Below are 16,557 nucleotides of genomic sequence, written 5' to 3' on the forward strand. Positions count from 1 at the left end.
AAAACAAAAGTTGGTGTATAAAAAATAATGACCGATCTGTTCCTTTTCTCTGTATCTGTACGTACAAAATCCCTGTTTGAACATCGGCAAATCGATCATTTTTTTATACCGACAGTAACAGTGGTTATTTGGATCCGTCCTCGATACATATTACATCAGAATCATAGGATCACTATCACTGAAGCGAAAACAATAAATAACATGCAACTAGTTTGGAGTATCAAAATTCCAAAGCTCTGGCGCAGGAGCTCATAACCCTAATAAACTAGTGGTGTGAAACCTTTTCCTATGGCCTATGGGGCTATGGGTCAAGACGAAACCTGTTTTCACTATGAGAAAAATCAATGTACACTCTTCCCGGTGTGCACTTTCAAACTCGGTGCGGCCACAAAATTCTGATGAGCTCTCCTCCTTTATGTCTTCACTTCTCAACAGATCGAGCAACTGAAAAGTAGACAGCTGCATCATCACTTCCTTTTATGTGAAGTTCCACCCTTTGATTGTTTTGAAGAGGCTTTCTTGGCATTTTGGTTTGGAGTTACTCTCTGAATAACCCGTTTCGGTTCATCCGGCTTCTGATGGGGATCAACCTCCTCGTACTGTATTGGCTTAATGATAACACCAGGCTTCTTAACAATCTGAAAAATTAAGAGGTACAACAGTGAAATAAAAGCATATCTTAATCAATAGACACTTCATAAATAAATGGCACGAGTATGTACTCGCCATTAATTGGCTATTGCCAACCAGAAAGTTAAGCCCTGAGACCACAAGACATTGTGCAAGTAAAAAATTATCAAGATAGGGTCCTAATCATGTCATCATTCACCATTCCTGGTTGCACATGTAAAAACAGACTATACTACACTGTACTTGAACACAATGCAAATCAGACAAAGCAATACAAGTTAATTTCAAAGTAGACTATTGAATCACTTGTTCGACGAGACATCCTCAAGTATCTGTACAAATTCAATAGTTCTTGGCAGTATCAGTGAGATGCACATACCGCAGGTCGATTGAGAGCAGAAACCGATATTGCTGGGTTGAAATCAGGTCCAATAGGCATACGGATGCTCTGCTCGTACACATCTTTCGAAGTGTAAGGGAAAGGCAAATTCCTCACTAAATACTTCTCAACCTGCAAAGTGCAAAGGAGTAAAAGCCGTTAAAGCATTTCTTAAGAAAAAAATAAAGAAATGTCTCAGTACTACATATCCAAGCAGAAGGAAACATTACATCTAGATATGCTCATTCCAGAATTATAACAGAATGACAAAGGGACAAACTATAGATAAACAACAGAAATATAAAGCACAATCAACATGTTGTATATAACATATCAAATAGACCTTTACCTTCTTATCCACATGTTCAGAAATAATAACATGCTTAAGCTTTGAGTCCTTCCTCCTCTTCAAGGCTTCTTCTCTATTCCTTTTAGCGATTTCATGTTCTTTGATCATCCATGATGGAAGTCCCTTTTTCTGTTGGATGTCCGTCCACTGGCCCCAGCCAGGAACAAGAGCAGGTTTTTCAGGTTCAGGGTTCTCTTCATTTAAAACTTCCATTTTGTCCTTCTCAAACTCAGCTTCAACATCATCACCAGCAAAAGCCTGGCGTATGAGTTCAGCTTGAGATGGAAGTTCATAGCTTTCCTTTGTGTCAGAGGTAGTCAAGAAGCCCTCAACCATCTCTTCCTCCGAATCTGAATCAGGATTGTAATCCCGTTGCTACTTAAAAACAAAGTGGAAAACAAAATCAGTGAAATTCAACTTGATCTACACATAAGAACCATGGATCATAATTAAGGTAAACCTTAGGATTTGGATCTACAATACAAGGTGCCTGCAATTTCGATTTATTGGTAATGCCATTGTCATTTCCTTTGCTACTCTTGACCTGGTGAAAACAATAGTCCATGAGCTTAAAACATAGCATGGCAAAGAAATAGATAGCTGCGAATGCAAGTATAAGTACCGTTTTCCAGGAACCACCAGCTAACATTCCAACTTCAAATGTTGTCTTAGGGCCTGGATTTTTCATGATATCATCGAAGCTCTACATAATGCAACAACTACAAATCAGATTACTGCAATGTAAATCACACAATTTAATAACTTGAAGGTATAAACATCTTACTCTGTAAAGATCATTCTGTTCATCATCAAGTAGTGCAGTCCCAAGTTTTAGATCATCTTGCTTTGTAGTTTCTTCATTGTTGCCCAAATGTTGGGCAGGGTCAGAATCATACTCACTATCACTATTCTCAGTTTCTTCTAGTTTTTGCCTCTTATTCACATTGGTGTGTGTATTTTTGGCAGGCCCAAACATTCTTTTACCTGTCACCTTAATTGAATCTTCATTCTGTTCAGTGCTATCATCCTCCAATTTCCTCAAGGAATCGTCATATTCTTCAAGGGCTTGTCGTACTTCCTCATAAGCTGCATCCTCCTGCTTTTTCATAGCACGCTCCTGCAGATAAGCAGAGAAATGTGATCATGGTGATGACCAAATCACAATGATGCTAACAAATATACTTTTGCTAAACAAATGCATAAAGGGCAAGAGTAATGAAAGTGCACCATGAAAGGCAACGAGAAAACTCCTGAATTCGGTATCTCTTTATCATCTGCAAGAACTTTGAGAATCTTTTCTTTCCCTCTGTTTAAGATTTTTGCTTCTGATTCATTCTCATCATCATCATCTGAACTTCCCTCACTGCTAGAATCATCTTTCATGGAATTCATTTTTCTGGTCAGAAGAGCATTTTGTTGGAGTTGAGCTGCAATAGCAGCTCGTGTGCCTTCATCTTGAACAGGCAATCCACGCTTGAGGATTCGTTTCGCCCATTTCGATGTATTCTTGTGCTTCAATGTCATCCTTTCCTGTAAACAATAATGGCACGAATTAAAGATGTTTTTGGGGAGACAAACAAGGAATTTATCCAACAAGACAAAAAGAAATGGGCACAGATTTACCTCTGCGCGTTTAAATTCTTGTTTCATAGCATAATCTTTTGCCGCTTCAGGATCTGCCTCAAAATCTGTGGCTGCTGCCGCCTTCCATTTGTCCTTCTTCAACATCCTGTGATATGTCCTGGACTTGATCTTCTTCACACGTTTTGCTTTCATCTCATGACGAAATAGGAGGCTGCGCATTTTTGCAAGGCGGTTTTGGCGTTCTCTCACATCTTCGACATCAATCTACATAAGTCCATTTAACTTATTTAGCGAAGAGTGTTCCAAGGCTTGGAACATGCACCATAACAGTAAACATGTTCGACAAACAAAAACATAGTAGTCCGCACTGTTATAGTACCTAGTTAATTCAATTGAACTGATGAAGTGCAATGAGATCATCAAAATACCTTGTTAAGTTCCAGGATTTTGGCACCGTCATTCTTGTGTGCCTCCACTATTTCAGTGCTTCGTGTAATCTCAGCAATTCTCTTCTCAAACTCAGTCCTTGGTTTAAATTCACTAGCAATTGCCGCTATAGTGTTCACACCCAAGTTGGAATCATTTTCAAAGAACAGCGTAGGAGCTTCGCGGTCGCGCTTCACTTTTCTCTCCCACTTCGTGAGTTCACCCCTGGATGTGTCATACGTCAGGCGACGTTCAAGCTTCTCCCTTTCCACTTTTGGAAGTGGGGCTGCCATGACCATTGTTTTTTTCTCCTGCTGCTGTAGCCTCTTCCGGACCTTGCTATACCCAGGCTTCCCCTGGATATTATCCAAGAGATCATTAAGTGTGACAGGTCCATCTTCATGCTGCTGCAATGGTAGCTCCAATGGCTGTTTCCTTTTCTTTCCTGATTTGACAAAGTATTTCAGATTTTTGAACCACGACTGATATAAACTAACTCAATTTTTACACCATCTTCAAGAGAAAATGTGATTTTAAGCATACATTTTTTTTAGAGTTTTAGTCTTCTAGTCATGAGAGCTACAATATCGTTTGTCACATGACATTTTGGCAGGAAAGAGCAGCCCTTTCAAGCCTTCAATGAAAGATCTATGTCAGTATGTGATAGTCTATGAGATCTCTCATATGCAATGTCCAAAGATTAACAAAAAGTTTACCATCAAAGGCTTCTCTAGGCATTCCAGTCGTCTCCTGAAGTATCCTTATCTGCTTCTCCTCATCCTCACCATCGTCATTTTCATCTTCCTCCATGTCCTCGCCTTCCTCCGAAGGCACATCCTCATCCTAAAACACAAATCCGAACGCTATTCAGCGCAAGTACCAGACCTACTCCAATGCTTAGCAACGTCGTTTCAATATCTTCGCCGGTGCGCACTAAAACACTTTCATTTTGATTTTTTTTTGCACGGCAAATCGTGTCGCGGCTAGTTAGCCGCTCTACATCAAATTCTCAAACGCACACGAGAGAGGTAAGGGGGTCACCGCACCGCCTCGGAGGCGTCGCTGTCGAACTCGTACTCGTACTTGGCGACGGCGTCGTAGCGGCCGTTCTTGCCGGCCTCCTCCTCGGGCACCCCCTCCTCGTACTCGTAAACGTCATCGGCGCCCGCGTCCGACACCTCCTCGTCGTCAGAGCCGCGGGCGGGGGCGGGCCCCATCGCGTCAAGCTCCCGGCGCATCGCCGTGGGTAGGCGCGGCCCGTGGCGCCGCTTCTTCTCGGGGCCGCGGGCGGGCTTGCCGCGCCGCATGGCGGGGTTCTTCGGCATTGGAGCGAGGAGCAGAGCGGCGGGAGGGTCCGGCTGGGCGGAGAGGGAAGGCGGCCAGGCAGGGACGGCGGCGTTGCGCGGGGACTTCGACGGGTGCCGGGCGCGTCGAGCTGCTGGCGGCTAGGGTATGCTCGTGAAGACAGGAACGGCAAAACGAGACATGGGCTTTCAGAGTATTTGGTGTTTGTACTGGGTAATTGGGCCGGTGCTGAAGTTTTTGGAATTGGGCTTAAAAACTAGGAGGAAACACGCTGGAGCCCTAGAAAGCCATTCTCTACTTTTTTTGTCGACTCTCTCAAAAAAGAAAAAAAAAACTCTATGGGAACTCTTTAAGCTGGGATAAAGGTACGCAGCGAGCGCGAGCGCGAGACAAGCTTGAGCAGCTAGCAAGGCTTAAACTCTATACAACCTACGCGTATACGCCTAGGGCTACGTTTCGAAGCTCCATGGATGACCAACGCATTGCATTTGCATTGGCAAACATTACAAGCTCGCCCTCTATTTTTTCTGTTCGGTTACTATTAGAATTCTAAGGGGTTAGTTGTTGCCTTGGTGGGAGGTATAACCAGGCCAGTCTCGGTATTTCATATAGCTTTCAAGATTGTGAATTAGATTACCGAATCTGAGTAGTATCATGGTAATGACACTCCTTTTACATCCTATGACACTCATCTTTCTTTGTCTTCTACTATATCAGTAAATTTAATATTCATAACACTTCCATCATACTTCTAAGATTGGTTTTATTAGGAGGATTACAATGATGAGAGCTCTGAATCGGACGGTAGGAACTATCTAAAGAGGAGAGGATTAGAACATGAATGGGACATCGGTTGGCGGCAGCAAACAATAGGAAGAGGAAGAGGAATTTGACCTTATGTGAAGAAAGAAAAAAGATAAAGAAAACAATGCAAGAAACACGTAGCCGTCTCATTAAATATTTTTTGCAATAAGAACAAAACTCAAGTTTTTGTCCGGTTGTCCCCACAAACTATCTTTGATTGACGTGCCGAGTTGCAAGTTCGTCCTGCCATTTGGATTTGGCTAATTCGATGACACATATGAACCGAGAGAATAGATCATCGTCTCTTGTGAATAGCTGTCATGAATACCTGCTTGTTAATTATCACCAGCTCTAATGATCGGCTAGAGCCAAAATAAAGGCGCACGGTGCGCTGGTGTCCGGAGATGGTTTTGCTCTTGCTCCACTACGCCCGATATGGAGAAGGAAAATTCCGTCCGTGTCCATCCACCTGCGTTGCCCCTTGCCCGTTGCCGCAAGTAACGGGTGAGTGCGAGCTGCGAGGTGAGTGAAACAAGGCGCGCGTCGTCGGAATCAACTCCTCTGCAGTCGACTGCAGAGTGACACTGCACGTGGGCCCAGCCGCTCGTCGGGCCCACGCGTCGGTCACTGCAGTCGACTGCAGAGGATCTCAATCCGCGTCGTCATCCTTGTTCGCGACGAAGCGACAAATTGAAAGCACCTTCGCCGCGCGATCTCCCACCTCTGTACGGGCTGCCGATGAGTTTTTTTTCCTTCTCCGGCTCGGCGGGCTCCGGATGCCCGGCCCTGCGCCGCGGGCTCATGGCAATGGCATGCGTGGATCACACGAAAACGGACCAAAACGACCCTTTTCCGAACGGAGGAGGAGCTGTGGCCGCGAATCGCTTTTCGTGCGGACGAAGGCGCATCGCATCGCTTTTGCCCGCTCAACGGCGAGCATGCCGGGGATCGGGGCCTTCCGCGTTTTCTCAGCGCACGTGAGTTGAGAAAAAAATCTTGCATGTATAGAGCGCTAAATGAAATATATTTATAAAATTTTTTTAGAGATGGATATAACTTTTCGTGACAAATTTAATGACGATAATTAATCGATAATTAGCTACAGTGATGCTACAGTAACCATCCTCTAATCACGTGTCAGAGGTCTAATTAGATTCTTCAAGTTTCCTAGCGCAGGGCTTATGGAGTTCGTTTTATAAAATGGCTTAATTTAATATCGTAATTAGCGGTCAAAGTTCCCTAGCACTTTCTAGCGCCGAAACCAAACATGACCCGAACCAACCGTGCAATTGATCCTTGATCGGTCGACGTTTGTTTGGTTCCATAGACTCGGGGGCCTGCAAGGAGCTGACCGGACGCGCACCGCGTCGTGATTGGTCGGGCGCAGCGTGCGAGATGTTTGTCACCACGAATCACGGGTAGAGGTGATAAAAGGCCCAATATTTTGAACTAGAAAATCTAAGAGTCGGGCCCTAAAAGAACCGGACTTTAATTTTATATAATTTTGAACTAAAAAATTTAAAGGCTTTGTTGGGCTGTGAAGAGACTACTAGGGTCATGGCCCATTACCCCCTAATCACGGGCGCATGCGTGCGTGGCAGCTGACTCGATCGAGGCCGGTCTAGCAACGTGCGCGCGGTCATGCATCGCCACCATCCCTAAGAGCAAGGCTAATGATTTAGCCTGCTGCTGGTTGCAAGGACCTTTGCAGCTCACCTCTCAGCCCACTTGTATAATGATTTAGCTCTCCACCATAAATACATGGCCCACTTATCTATCTCACACAATTTTTTGGTTCTTGTGTCGAAGCTGGCCGTTAGTTAAGGGCAGTCCCAATGGACAATTTCCATTTCAGTTTCCAAGAGAAAAATAACATAATTAATTATTCTTAGAAACTATCTTCTCCAACCCATAATCCCTCTGTTCAGCTGGTGCACCAGCCTCCAGCCCAATAGTATTCTCCTCTCACACCGCTCCAGCACCAGCCTCCAACCACCAGCCAAGCAACAATATTTTTTTCTCATACCACTCCAGCACCAGCCACCAGCACCAGTCTGCCGAACAAAGTAAAATTCTATAGCAGTTTCTATATAATGGATCACTTAAATACATCATAAAAAAGACATGGATCTACTGTGCGTGGAACACAGTGGCCGCCGCCGCCACCTGCCTGTTTGGGAGGTCGCCAAGGAGAAATTTGCCCCACAGGTTTATCCCTTCCCTTTCTTCTCTGTCTCCATTCTTTTCTTTCTCGTTCTCGCTCTCCTTTGTCCAGCTTGCCGCCTCCGCACCCATGGTGCATCCTAGCTGCAAGCCTACGGAGATTGATTTGAGCTTCCCTCTACTGTTTGCGTCTCGATTTGCTGGCGCCGGAGTTTGATTTGAGTCTTCCTGCTCTCTACTATTTTTTTCACCATTTGTGCTCGATTGGGTCTTCATTTGCTTTTTGTTTTCTTTCGTAGCACCATTTGTGCTCGACGGCGCGGCAAAGTGCCTCACGATGCTGCAGATGGCCAACCTCCCGCGCCGCCTTCGACGGCGTCATCCACACCGCCTTGCTGATGCACGACAACCCCGCGAGTGCCGCTGCCGGTGATGCTCGGATGAGACTGGGAGCCAGGTGCAGGGCCGATTTGGCGCGGCGGCGGATGTCGGAACAATGAATTTGTGAAGAAGCCGTTGGAAACGAGTAGAGTCTCCCCAACACCAAATAGCCGGTTTCTTCCGGTCTCGATTCTTGCGAGGACTCGGTTTCGTGAGGAAGAAACCGTTTCTCTCTTTTCTAATCTCTCTCCCCATTAATTATCTTGCCACATCAGTAAAATGTTGAGCTGTCAACATATTTAAAAGAGATAGAAACTACCATTAATGTCCCATTGGAACTGCCCTAACAGCCGACTTTCCTTCTCTCTCCTCTTTTCTCTTCTCCACCTCAACATTCAGCCTGCTTTTAGCCCACCATAATACTTGCTCTAACAGCAACGTCCCTAAAAGCAAGATTAATAATTTAGTTTGCTGCTGATGGCAAAGATACTTACAATAGTTTACAATAGTTAGTTATTCATCATTAATATCCGACTCACTTATCTCTCTCACACAAAGTTTTTTAGTTCTTCTATCGAACCCGGCTATAAGAGCAAGTTTAATGGTCTCTCACAAAGTTTTTTAGTTCTTCTATCGAACCCGGTTGTAAGAGCAAGTTTAATGGTCTCCGTTAGCCACCAGCTGGGAAGTGTCAGATCACCTGCGGTGGTGACAGACCCATAGTCACAGGATTCGGGGTCGATGCCTCGTCCCTTGACCCGGGAACGTCGTTCCGATTCGAGGGTCGGGGTCGAAGAGGGTCAGTGTCCCATTCAAGGTTGGATCGTGTCCCGGTTTGAAAGGGGTCGCAGCCCCATTGCTAGCAGATTTAATTGGGATAAGGAGGTTAAGGACAGTGGATTGGTGTGGTTTTTATTAGACAATGAGCTGAGTACGTGTAGCATGGTCTAAATGTACTCTTTTATATGTTTCTTATATGCTTGTGCAGATTAGTTTCTTCATTAGTAGCACATATATAGTTTTTGTCTTTATCGACCCGAAGATATCGACCCCGATGAATCAGGGTCGCGTCCCACATAAAAATTTATCGTTCCATAGATGTATACCCCCTTCGTACCACAATTTTATAAAATGACGACCCTCGACCCTCGACCCCGTTTCTCGATCCGGTCGACCCAGGAACTTTGTGACTATGGACAGACCTTGCTGAGCATTCATTGCACAGTAGTGACACAACACTCCTTTCCGCCAGCTAGGAGCAAGCATTTCACCAGCCGCCCGCTTCATTCTCTCTCTTGCTATATCTCTCTTCCATCTAGGATTTCGCCAGTTTTTCACCAATCCATAATACTTGCTCTAAGCTTACATACCGCTTCTTCTTTCTTCTTTATCTTAGTATTCAACCTGCTTACAACCTGCTATAATATTTGCTCTAATGTTATTGTACTTGCTCTTAGTGGCGAAGGAGAGCCTAGGGCCACTAGGATTATGGCTCTAGGAATTGGGCTGTATTTTCTGTACTGTAGCTACTGTAGATGTATAGACTCAACCCAACTAGCTCCACGCCCTACTTGATCTACCTACTCTGTATAGACCCTTTTATAAAACATTCATGCATAACAAAATTTAAAACATTCATGCATAACAAAATTCAAATTCTACAATCTTCGACCAATAATTTGGTCAACAATTTTAAATTATTATGGAATAAACTTGATACGGATAGATATGTAATCAAATGTACTATCTAATAATTCAAAAAATATAATCATAACAATTACAATATAAAATAAATAAATAGTCCAATTGTAATTTGGGAGACCATACCATATCAAACTATATTTTATATGAGGGATTTGTTGGGCTATCCCTCCAAATAAGGATGATTTGGAGCCCAGCAAATATCATGAAGACAGCCCACAAGCCCAAGTGCTTGTGCATCATTGATGTAGTGTTTGAATCAATGGTTGAGATTGCTTCTTGAGAGGAAGTGGCAAGCAAAGAAACCCTACCTCATCTTTATCAGCTGCTGGCCGTCATTTTGGAGCGGTGGGAGAGCAGAACACACACAACACAACTAGAGAGAAGAGAGGAAGAAGAAGAAGAAGCAAATCTGTCCAGATTTGGTGGCTGTGAACCGATCTGCTTCAAACCAGTGATTGGAGGCTCAAACGTACTTGGATTTGCGCCAAACTTGGTGAGCTCGTTCTACACTTAGAGTACTTCGATCTGATCAGTTGGTTTGAGGATTGGTTGAGCAGAGCATCAGATTTGATAAGGGTTTTATCAGTTCAGGTGACTGCAGTTTCAGCACAGAGCAGTTTCGGTAGATGATTTGTTTAAGTGGTCAAACGGTATCCGATTGAGCTGAAATTTGGTCAGTAGTCAGAGGACTCGTAGATCTATTTGCCTATTAAAATTTGTGCATAGTGGAGTTGTGGTTTGTGAGATATGAACTGATTACCAAAAGGGACAGAATCTGTGATTTCTCAGTTAACAGTTGTCATACCTCTTGCTATATAGTTGTGGTTGTTGTTATTGTTGATGTCAAGTGTATCATGATGAATGTGTTGCTGCTGGTGTAATCCTCTAAAGGTCCTAGAGAAGACTCCTTGTAATTATTTGTTGATTATAGTGAAAGCTTGGAGTGGACCGATTGGTTACATGAGTTTTTACTCCTCAACGTGTTTGGTTTATAGCCACACCTCGCCACCGCTACATTACCCGCGCCATGCTACAGATCCTCCACGGAACAGTTAACAGCAGCGGCAGCTGATTGTGTGGCGCTGAAATTGCCTGCCACAGCCTGTGGCTCGCCACACCCGTGGCGTGGCGTGGTTTGGCTATAATCCGAACAACCCCGTTGTGTTTCTAGTGCATGTGATTTTAATTCTTCCGTTGTATATCTGATGATAGATGTTCTCCTCAATGGTCATCACAAGATGAAAAATTAAGCTGTGCATATCCCAACAGGATCAACGTATTATAGGTCCATCTTTTAATAACACGTACCGTACAAAATACCGGTATGCTAGTATACTACACGACCTTACTCGGTCTAAGAAAAAGAACTAGGCCGTTCGTAGGAGCTCGTGTCAATCCAATCATATATCTTAATGCACAAAATATCGATGTCAGTGTCCGTTCTCTTCGCGCGGCGAATGATTTCCACACACGGCGACACGGGAGAGGCGGCGACGAAGAGGTTCACGATCACGACGCCACCGGGTGGATTGGATCCACCACCCCCCAGCCGGCCACCCCACACGGCACGGACCCGCCGGCCGCCCCACGCCCGGTCAAGTCAAAATTACTGCTCCTCCACCTCGATCAATCACCGCCGTCCGCTTCCGATCTTTTTTTGCAGAAGATAGACGAAACCTTTTCCCACCAAGAACTTTACCCGCCTCGCAACCGCAGCACCTCCCACCGGGCCCGCCTGGCCCGCGCGGCAGCCGCCGCCCGCGTACGCCTCCGCCTCCGCCTCTACCCCAAAAGGCTCTCCACACGGGATGGGCCGGCGAGCGCGTCACGTGACGCCCGCCCGGCGAAAGGCCCACCTGGCACCCCGCCACAGGCCGGCAGGCGGGCCACCCCACGTGCGCGGCCCCATCGATCTTATCCACACCCGCCACGTCCCTGCCTTCCGCGCCCCGCAACCCGCCACGACGGGCCGGCCGTGCACCCCGGTGCCGGGCCCACCCGCATCAGTACGCGGTCCACGGACCGGGTGCAGGGAGCGAGTGCGCGGCGGCCCGAGGCCCAGCTGCTGTATAAATAAGCGCCGCCCGCTCGGCTCTTCTTCTCGCTCGTTCGCTCAGATCCGGAAGCTTTGGGGAAGGAGCTGTGCGTCGTGCACGGGATCGGTATCGCGCAGTGGCAGCTGGCCGGGTGACTACGACGGGAGCGGGATGGGCCTCCTCGACAAGCTGTGGGACGACACCGTCGCGGGGCCCCGCCCGGACACCGGCCTCGGCCGCCTCCGCAAGCAGCCCGTGCGCCCCGCCGCCGTGAAGATCAATGGTGAGCGAGGTGGCCGCCGCCGCCGGAGTAAAAGAGAAAATACGCGTAAAATACAACCCCTTGTAGCCGTTGTTCCCTTCGATCTGACTGATCGTTTGGTTCCCGTTGGTCGTACAGATCCGGCCGGGGACGCGGCGGCCTTCGTCCCGCCGTCGCCGGCGTCGGGCAGCGAGGAGACGCCGGTCAAGGTGACACGCAGCATCATGATCAAGCGCCCCGCGGGGTACCCGTCGTCGCCGAGGAGCGCGGCCAGCACGCCGCCGGCCTCGCCGCTTGGGACCACCCCGCCCATCTCGCCGTTCGCCGGCGCCGGTGAGTGCCCGAGACTCCTGGACCCCTTGCTCCCTCCCTTCGCATTAACCATCTCCTAGGAATAGGGGCAGTTTAGTCATTTCGTGCCCGCGCACCCGTGTCTCCTTGGAAACGACGTGACCGGTGGCTTTCGCTTGCGTGGTTTTGTCGCCCAGTTGGGAAGCATCTAGATGGGGCTACCGGGCCAGGGGCTCTTTGGACATTTCCTCCCAGTGGGCGCATTTCGCTCTCGGGTCGCTATCGTGGATACTTGGCTTGCATATTATCGGATTAACTGTTTGATAAGTTATCATTTGTGTCTTGAAATGAAGCAACCATTTCGGATAAACGTAGCTATCATGTGTGAAGGTGGGGTACACCTCAAAAGGAAGGTGTTTTTCTTTAATTTCTCTATCTATAATATAAACCAATAATAGATATGGTTTGGTTTCATTTGTTAGTATTATCTCATTATCTGTATCACGTCTGGACCTGCTTTATCATATGCAAGGTACATGTTTGGTGAAATCGTTACATACATGATGGTCTTGCCTTAGTTAAGCTTCCAGTATATGTTCTGTTGATGGTTTTAGAAATGAAGGCTTCAAATTAACTCAAGGTAGCCACTATTTCAAAGCTTGATCTCGTGCTGTATACAAATGACTCCTACTGAACCTGGTATTATGATATGGATTATTCGAGGCGCGTTTTTGAATCCATCACTATAGAAGTCCCATCGTCACTCAAGGACACTTGCAATCAATTCACATTTCACTGTCTTGATTCTATTGCAAATTCTACAACCGTGTTTTAGTTTAGAATTCTTGGAATGTATTTCTTTAACTATTATTGATGCTAATATTTTCTCCACCGTTTGCCAGAGTGAGTAGCGTGAATACTTGTTAGTTTGAATAACATGGGCCTTCAGTAATACAGCTAAATATTAGCTCTTCAGTGTTTCAGAGTGTTCTCTCTTTCATTCAGTTGATTGAATCTTGCCTAACTTTGAGTACTGAATTCTTCAGGTGGTCGCTTCAGAAGGAAATCATCGTCTGATGCTTATGAGAGGGCATCCCCACCAGGGACGACCAGCCCCACTCCTCCCTTCGAAGTGTGAGCACGCAACATGCTCACACACCTTTTTGCTCGTTGACAAGCATCTACTTCACCAAAGGTGTAGGGGAGGAGGAGAGAGGACATCAAGAGGGGAACAGGAATAAACCACGGGCCGTCTTACCTCTACTGTGATATATTGTAGATGCTGCTATGCTAGTGTTTTTGCATCCACAGTGTGGCTTAGTTTGTTGAATATGTTGAAAGCTCTTTGTGGTGTGCCGTGTCAATAAGCTGCTGAAGTGTGCATGTGGCAGCAGGGCTGCGTGGAGCTTTGCCCTTGCTGCGTTGTGTTTGTTCCCTCTACCTGCTGCGTGTCAAATGGATAGGGTCTTGCCTGTAATGTTAGCGGGGTTTGAGGTGGAGTGCATGTAATGTAATCCTTTTTGATGTGTGGTATCTTGTAAACTGAAGGTGTTTGCTTGAACTCACTGTGAATCCGCGATGCTATGTGATGGATGCTGTGCAGCACATTCGTAGATTGAACATCGACCGCATTGACTGTTCAGCATCTCGAGTCGCAAAACAGGTCTGACCGTAGCAGGTTCAGTTCGCATTTTGTTGCTGGACGTCCTGCTCCAACTTTGTTTAGCTGTCTGCAGACCATAACATCACGGCGTTTCGAGATGCGCAAATGCACAACCGTTCAGTTCTAATAAGCTTTAGGGATTTCAGATTTTCAGGTGTAGCAAAAGGAGCAGGAAAAGTGGAAAACGCAAGCGCGGAGTTCGCGCAAATCCAGCCGTCCGTCCAGGCATCCAGCTGGCACCTCTCCAGATCGATCAATCCCTCGCAGGTCGCAGTCGCACCGCCACCGGCGACCGCCCGCCGGACCAAGCGGAGCAGCATGCCGCCGTCGGCGGTGCCGAATGATCTCATCGAGGAGATCCTCCTCCGCTTCCCCCCGGAAGAGCCCGAGCCCCTCGTCCGCGCCGCCCTCGTCTGCAAACCCTGGTTCCGCCTCATCTCCGACCCCCGCTTCCGCCGCAGGTTTCGGGAGCTCGACCGCGCGGCCCCGATGCTGGGGTTCTTCTGCACCAACCGATGGACCTCTCGCTTCGTCCCCACCTCCTCTGTCCCTCTGCCCCATGCCATCCCCGGGCCCGGCAATTGGCGCGCCGTCGACGCGCGCCACGGCCGCGTGCTTCTCGACACCAGGAGATGCATGAGGAACGGCCTCGTCGTCTGGGACCCCGTCACGGGGGAGCAGCACCGGCTTCCCAAGCTGCCGGAGCACGTGTACCCGCCCCAGTACCCGTTGCCGTTGGGTTTCTACTGGACCGCGGCGGTGCTCTGTGCCGCGGTGGAAGGAGGCTGCGACCACCTCGACTGCCACCGCAGCCCGTTCCTCGTGGTTTTCGTGTTGCACCGGCCCAAGGGAATGGGAGGCGCTCGCCTGCGTCTACTCGTCGGAGACAGGCGTATGGAGCGGACCAGCCTCTGCTCAGCTCCGCGGTGCCCGCATCCACCTGGATGTGCCTGGTGCCGTTGTGGGGAATGCACTCCGCTTCATATCTGGTAAATGGGGGAGGAGCAAGAATATCCTGAAACATGTTTTGGGCACGCAGGAAATATCTCTGATTCACTTGCCACACAAACCCTATAATCGCAGAGCGCTCATGACAATGGCGGATGGTAGTCTGGGATTTGCCGCTGTGGATGGGTCTAAACTTTGCCTGTGGTCGATGGTGTCTGGTACCAATGCAAGCTGGGCACTAAGCCACACCATTGATCTCAAGACAATTGGTACCTTGCCGGCATCGATTGCTACAATTTGTTGTATGGATGGCATGGCTGCCATTTTGATGGGGACAAAGGATCGGGAATTTTTTGTTGTCAATCTGAAGTCTCGACGGATTAGGAAGATACCTAAGGGCCGTATTGCTTACCCTGTAGTTCCCTACATGAGCTTCTACACTCCAGGTACTGATTTGCTTAGTTTTGGATTTGCCAATATTCAGAATTAGTAATATTTCAGCTTGTAACTTCAAAATATGGATGATGGCATGTGAATTGAAAAAAAAGGTCTGTTGATGAAAAGGGAATATCAATAAAACTGTGTTACCCCGATTCCTTTTATGGACTATCCTTTAAAATTGGCTACATGTCCGTAGGACTTCCGTTTATAATGTTAGGGACAGATGATGGGGTCTTTTGAATTGATCTAAGGCTGATCAAGGAGAGGAACAGAAAGGTCATCACCTTGAGTTTGTACAGTACAGATATATAGCAGCCTTGCTCTTATCTTTAACTCAGTAAATGTCTTGGCTGTGGAACCTATAATTGTCTCCTAAAGGTTAGAAATATGGGATAACGGATGATGATATATGTGCTAAGTAAAGAGAGGTTACACACTTACACTCTGGAATTTTGAGCTCGTTTCACTTTGGGCAAGTGCGCCATTTTAATGGTGGAGCTCTTGATAACAAGTTAGTGTTGCTTGTTTAGCCACTGCTGGCAACTTGTTAGTCCATGTGGCTAGTGAGTTACAAATGTTCAATGAGGCCAAAATTATTCCGCATTTAGATGATGTGTGTTTTTTTAATGTGTTTCTGCAGCACTTGGGGCAGCCTCTACAAGTGAGGGGCCAAGAGAAGGTTCTTCAAGTGCATGAAGGACTTAATGGTGCAAGGTCTTCTAAATCAAGAATGAAGTGTCCTGTGGTGATCGTAGAGAGGAATAGTGAGTTATTTTGGCTGCATAACTCTTTAGGACCTGCGATTTTCTGCTGGGCCTGTTCTGCTGATCTTCATGCTTTGGCATCTACTTCATCTAGGAGAGAAGACATCAAAAGGGACATGGAGAGAAGTTGTGGGTTGTCTTGCCTTACCTCTCTACTGTTATATCATATGGATGCTATTGTGTATAGTTTTCCATCTACTCTTGAAGGCAGCTCTAGGCTGCGGGGATCTTGTTGCTGCATCCTGACTAGTTTGTTACTTTGTCTCCTCTACTGCTATGGTAAATCAGCGGTGTGCAGAGCGTGTTTTGTTTAGTGGGGATCCGCCTATTATTTTGATTGATGCATATAATTAGGTGCAGGCGTGTTAACCTTTTGATAATGTATATGTGTGACGCTTCTATTACATGTGCATTGTGCACCATTTTC

The 16,557-nt window shown here is 46.9% G+C and overlaps 2 protein-coding genes across 4 annotated transcripts; one reads left to right on the plus strand and one right to left on the minus strand.

Annotated features, from left to right (window-relative positions):
• Nucleotides 1-56: 56 nt before the first annotated feature.
• LOC120690392 (uncharacterized protein C57A7.06-like) lies at nt 57-4,853 on the minus strand. Its single transcript, XM_039973033.1, has 11 exons — nt 4,415-4,853; nt 4,085-4,211; nt 3,371-3,813; nt 2,982-3,206; nt 2,586-2,888; nt 2,143-2,475; nt 1,981-2,061; nt 1,819-1,902; nt 1,359-1,733; nt 1,010-1,141; nt 57-638 (listed from the first exon to the last, which is right to left on the minus strand). Exons 1-11 carry the CDS (start codon nt 4,691-4,693, stop codon nt 468-470), a joined length of 2,553 nt encoding a protein of 850 aa, XP_039828967.1. The 5' UTR covers nt 4,694-4,853; the 3' UTR covers nt 57-467.
• A 6,946-nt stretch (nt 4,854-11,799) lies between these two features.
• On the plus strand, nt 11,800-16,557 carry LOC120689790 (dormancy-associated protein homolog 3-like). Of its 3 annotated transcripts, XR_005681438.1 has the most exons (5): nt 11,800-12,044; nt 12,162-12,356; nt 13,361-14,966; nt 15,061-15,371; nt 16,007-16,557. XR_005681438.1 is itself a non-coding variant. In XM_039972187.1 (3 exons), exons 1-3 carry the CDS (start codon nt 11,933-11,935, stop codon nt 13,450-13,452), a joined length of 399 nt encoding a protein of 132 aa, XP_039828121.1. In that variant the 5' UTR covers nt 11,804-11,932; the 3' UTR covers nt 13,453-13,898. The 3 variants fall into 3 exon arrangements, 1 of the variants encoding a protein (XP_039828121.1); XR_005681437.1 differs by having other exon boundaries at nt 13,361-15,371; XM_039972187.1 differs by lacking the exons at nt 15,061-15,371; nt 16,007-16,557 and having other exon boundaries at nt 11,804-12,044; nt 13,361-13,898.

This window comes from Panicum virgatum, chromosome 9N (genome assembly GCF_016808335.1).
Source record: "Panicum virgatum strain AP13 chromosome 9N, P.virgatum_v5, whole genome shotgun sequence".
NCBI classification, from domain to species: domain Eukaryota; kingdom Viridiplantae; phylum Streptophyta; class Magnoliopsida; order Poales; family Poaceae; genus Panicum; species Panicum virgatum.